This window comes from Haematobia irritans, chromosome 2, assembly GCF_050003625.1.
Source record: "Haematobia irritans isolate KBUSLIRL chromosome 2, ASM5000362v1, whole genome shotgun sequence".
In the NCBI taxonomy this organism is placed as follows: domain Eukaryota; kingdom Metazoa; phylum Arthropoda; class Insecta; order Diptera; family Muscidae; genus Haematobia; species Haematobia irritans.
The window spans coordinates 25,333,673-25,338,997 of record NC_134398.1 but is presented as its reverse complement, the minus strand read 5'-3'; the positions used below and the strand labels follow the sequence as shown (position 1 = coordinate 25,338,997).

The following is a 5,325-nucleotide window of genomic DNA, read 5'->3' as shown; positions in this document are numbered from 1 at the left end:
CAAAGTTCTTATTGACTCCATATAGGGATAATGGGCATCTTCCACGCGAACAAAGGAAGTTTAATTATTGCCTAAGTTCTACTCGTGTATTTATAGAACAATCCTATGGAACTTTAAAAAACAAATTTCGCATATTGGATCGCTTGGACACAGCTTGTCTGAAGAACGTTTCAGAGATTGTACTTGCATATACAATCCTCCACAATTTCATTGTAAATAATGGAAATCCATCGGAATACTTACCACAGGATTTTGATTTACTACACAATGGTGAATCCGAAAACTCGCCCACACTTGAAATGTCACCAGCCACAGATGAAGATGGCATTTCATTGCGAAATAATTTAACAACATTATTTTCATGTTAAAACACAAGTGTGTTTAATAGTTTAATTATAACAACAAAACTTATAAAACTAAATAATTATTCAAAGAAAATAAAAAAATTCATGTTAAAACACATGTGTGTTTAATTATATAACAGTTGAATAAAAAAAAACAAAACTTATAAAACTATAATTATTAAAACAAAATAAAAAATCAGTCCATTCATTTGGTTGTACTACAATAAGGCACTAACAAAGGTAATTAGGTTTAGTCGTGGACAAATACTCTCTCCAAGACGTCTTTCAGCTGACTCATGGTATTTATTCTTTGCTGTTCCATGAGTAGCTTTCTCTCCTCCATTGCCATAAGTTCCTCATGGCGCTTTTGCTCATTCAAGGCTTCATTTTCTAGATACTGCAGAATTTCATTACTACGTTTCTTCTTTTTTGGTTGTGGTTCACCCTCATTAGATTCGTTCAAACTTAGATATTCATCTAGGAAATCTTCACCGTTTCCTGATGTCTGGGGTTGATCTAATGACGCAATAAGATTGCCGACAGGTGGATCAATAGAATGTCTTGTACCATACACTTGGTCAAAATCATCGAAAAACTCCCATTTAGTAGCGTTTCTTCCAGTCTCCTTGTTTCTCTTTTTTATTCTTTTATAGGTCGTTTGCATATTTATAAATTTCCTATTTGTCTGCTCCTTCGTTAGCGTGAAATCAGGTTTATTTTCCTTAATTTTGTCGACCACTTTGCTCCATAACACTGATTTTTTTTTTCGGCCTGACGCAAAGTCGCCCTCCATATCCAAACGTGCTCTTACTATTAATTTAGTTGTCTTGGAATCAACCTCTACCCTAAAAAATTATAAAAATATAATAAAAATATTATAAACATATAATATAATATATAAAAAACAAAAATAAATTGAAAATTTTAATACTTACTCGTTCTCTGCATCAGCCATTTTTATACTGCGTGTTTTTTACTACGTTTGCGCAACATATGCTACATTGTTGCATTTTAGAACATATGACGCTTGCAGTGTTGCCGGATGTTGCAATTATGAATGTGATGCGCAACAGTTGCAGCGCAACACTGCGTTTCCGAAAAGGCCCTACGTTTGGCACATCTGGCATTATTTTGAGGACCGAACTGTTACCGTGCGTTTTTTCCGACCACAGCGATAGTTGACGCAACCGTACAGCCGTTGTTGCTGCTGACTGTTTGGCTACTATGTCTAAAGGTAATAGATGTAGTATGACATTAAGAGAATCTGTTCCTGTCTCACTGAATGCGCCTGTCTTACGGCACGCCATTCGCTGCAATTTATCTAAACTTGTCAGCTCCTGAAGTGCCGGCCACAAGACCACAACACCATATAGCATAACAGGTCTAACCACTACCAAGTAGAGCCAATGCACAATTTTCGGGTTTAGTTCCCACTTTTTGCCTATTGCCTTTTTGCACGAGTACAAGGCTACCTTCAAGTTCAGCTTCCTGTTCAATATAACCCCAAGCTATTTTACACACTCACCAAAGGGAATTTCAATGCCACCTAAGAAGATGTGCTTAACCGTGGCGATTTTGCGTTCTTTGCAGTACATGACTAGTTCTGTCTTTGCAGGATTTACTCCTAGATCATTTTTCTTCGCCCATATCAGTCATCCGGAGGGCTCTCTGATTGTGGATGAGAATATTTCCCTGACTGCTAGAGCCACATCACCTGCGTTTGCCACCACTTTTATCCTTTCTTTTTCTAGGGAAACCAAAAGGTTGTTTAAATATAGCAACATTCCAAAGAAGAGGTGATAGAACTCCTCCTTGGGGAATGCCTCTGTTCACATACCTTTGTATGTTTACTGGTCCTAGTGTGGCTGAAATACATAGAAGTTCGTCTAACAGCCTAAGTATACCTGGATCAACATTCAGAGTTGTCAGGCCATTTAATATCGAGTTCGGATGGACGTTATTGAATACCCCTTCGATGTCTACTTAGCTTTCAATAAAGCTGACTAGTCTCAGGCCAGTAGATGGCCGCTGAGCCTCTATTGCACCGCCAGAACATGTTTCATCCGTTTGATTTCCAGGAAAATGTGTGTCCAATAGTACCTTCAGCGTCTCCTCACTGGACGTTGCCCAATTGCCCTTTGATGTTTTAATGAAACCTGGGTCGGAGTTAGTGGATGCTAGTACCTTCCGTAGTCTGAAGCCTCGGACGTATTCTCAATACTGCTGCAGTGATCAGTTCTCGTTTGTATCCTCTCAGATTCTTCTTGTAAGCTCTCAATCCTCCGGAGCTCGGGTGGACTTTGCTTTGTTAAAGATTTGCAGTATTGCAGGATTTTCTCATATAACCTAACTCCGTAGACCACCATGGCATATTTATTTAGGCTCCATGACAATCGCTATTGGTTTTGGCAAAAATGTCGGGGGTACTTTCAGGGAATGAATTTTGTTCGAAAACCAGAAGATATTTTCAATAAAATTCAGGATGACAAATATTATATTATATGAAAAAAAAAAATGGTTTAAGTTTTTCGTCACATAAATCATTAAATATGATATGGAATATTTCCACTCTCGCTACTATTACAGCATGTAAAGAATATCCTTTCGATATTTCCTTAATCGCATTTGTCATATGTGCTGCAATTATGTATTTCATGGACATATTTAACACTGTTCACCTCTATTTATCAGCTGCAAGCATTCAATGTTCTATGGAGATCAATGCCGTAATACACACAGATGAATTTTCATTTAATATGGAGAGGGGTTACATGGAAAAATTTTATTGAAAACATTTTTCTATAAAGGGACAAAAAAATTCTATATGCACAGCGAAAAAAACTATTTTTCCGATTTAATCACAAAATCAATTGTTCCACAGTGTGTCACACTGTGGAACAGGATATTAAAAGTTAGTGCATATGCTTGCAACACCCAGAAGGAGACGAGAAAGACACATAGTGTCTTTGGCAATAATGCTCAGGGTGGGTCCCTGATTCGTCTAGACATGTCCGTCTATCCGTCCAACTGTGAACATATTTAAGTGATCAAAGTCTGGGTCGCAGTTTTAGTCCAATCGACTTCAAATTTAACACGAAATTCTGTTTTGGGTCAGAACAGAACCCTATTGATTTTGGAAGAAATCAGATTTAGATATAGCTCCCATATACATCTTTCGTCCCATATGCACTTATATGGGCCCAGAAGCCTGAGTTTTACCCTAATTTGCTTGAAAGTGTGCCAAATTTGATTGAAACCAGTTCAGATTGAGATATAGCCCATATATCTTTCGCTCGATTTAGACTAATAAGTGTACAGAGGCCAAAGTTGTATCGGTTCAGATTTAGATATAGCTCCCATATGTATCTTTCGACCGATTTAGACTCATATACCCACAGAGACCAAAGTTTTACCCCGATTTACTTGAAACTTTGTACAGGGAGGTTCTGGATATACATGCTAATTTTGTTTTTAATAGCTACAGATTTAGATATAGCTCCCATATAATATCCACATTTTCCTTATGAAATTTCCACTGCTACGTCGAAAACTTGTAACAATTACTGGTGACATTTCTGAGGGTTTTAAAGCTTCTCTAAGTGGTTTCACTGGAATGTGGAACGCCGTTCGGACTCGGCTATAAAAAGGAGGTCCCATGTTATTGAGCTTAACATGGAATCGGGCAGCACTAAGTGATAAGAGAGAAGTTCACCACTGTGGTATCACAATGGACTGAATAGTCTAAGTGAGCCGATACATCGGGCTGCCACATAATCTAACCTAACTTAATACATATCTATCGACCGATAAGTCATAAATACTCTTTTGTGAAGTTGCCTCAAAATTGGTTTACATTTAAATGGTAACAAGTATATATTTACTGCCGTAAGTTAAGCCAGGCCGAATCTTATGTACCCTCCACCATGGATTGCATAGAAACTTGTACTAAAGACTGTCATCCACAATCGAATTACTTGAGTTGCGGTAACACTTGCCGCTGGCAAGGTATCTTAATACTTCTTAACACCGTCTTCTAAATTGTAAGTTAGTCCATACGGGGTATATATTAAACAAAAAAAGACCGATTAAATACGTATAAAATTCAGTTTGACAAAATTTTCTAAAGAAATAAAATTTTGAAAAAAATTTTCTATGGACATAAAGCTTTTACAAAATTTTCCAAAGCAATAAAATTTTGACAAAATTTTCTTTAGAAATACAATTTTGACAAAATTTTCTATAGATATAAAATCTTGACAAAATTTTTTTAGTAATAAAATTTTGACAAAGTTTTGATAGTAATAAAATTTTGACAAAATTTTCTATAGTAATAAAATTTTGACAAAATTTTCTATAGTAATAAATTTTGACAAAATTTTGTATAGTAAAAAAATTGTGACAAAATTTTGTATAGTAATAAAATTTTAACAAAATTTTGATAGTAATAAAATGTTGACAAAATTTTGATAGTAATGAAATTTTGACAAAATTTTCATTAGTAATAAAATTTTGAAAAAATTTTAATAGTAATAAAATTTTGACAAAATTCTCTATAAAAATTTTGGTAGATTAATTTTGGGGATCGGCTATATATACCTAAAGACCGGTATGGACCAATTCTGGCATGGTTGTTAGCGGCTATGTACTAGCGCAATGTACCACATTTCACCAGGTACCAAATTTCAACCCGATCGGATGAATTTTGCTCCTACAAGAGCTCCGGAGGTGAAATCTGCGGATCGGTTCATATGGGCGATATATATAATTATGGACCGATGTGGACCAATTTTTGCATGGTTGTAAGAGACCATATACTAACACCATGTACAAAATTTCAACCGGTTCGGATGAATTTAGCTCATTCATGAGGCTCCGGAGTTCAAATCTGGGGATCGGTTTATATGGGGGCTATATATAATTATGGACCGATGTGGACCAATTTCTGCATGGTTGTTAGAGACCATATACTTACACCATGTAC

The 5,325-nt window shown here is 36.1% G+C and overlaps 1 protein-coding gene across 1 annotated transcript; it reads right to left on the bottom strand.

The window, feature by feature from the left end:
• Nucleotides 1-556: 556 nt before the first annotated feature.
• On the bottom strand, nt 557-1,376 carry LOC142227452 (uncharacterized). Its single transcript, XM_075298023.1, has 2 exons — nt 1,280-1,376; nt 557-1,189 (listed from the first exon to the last, which is right to left on the bottom strand). Exons 1-2 carry the CDS (start codon nt 1,297-1,299, stop codon nt 595-597), a joined length of 615 nt encoding a protein of 204 aa, XP_075154138.1. The 5' UTR covers nt 1,300-1,376; the 3' UTR covers nt 557-594.
• Between the last annotated feature and the right edge of the window lie 3,949 nt (nt 1,377-5,325).

Excerpts from the sequence above, each read along its gene's own strand:
- LOC142227452 (XM_075298023.1), bottom strand. The coding sequence starts at position 1,299 with ATGGCTGATGCAGAGAACGA. Across the intron at positions 1,190-1,279 it reads ATGGCTGATGCAGAGAACGA|GGTAGAGGTTGATTCCAAGA; the intron begins GTAAGTATTAAA and ends ATAATTTTTTAG.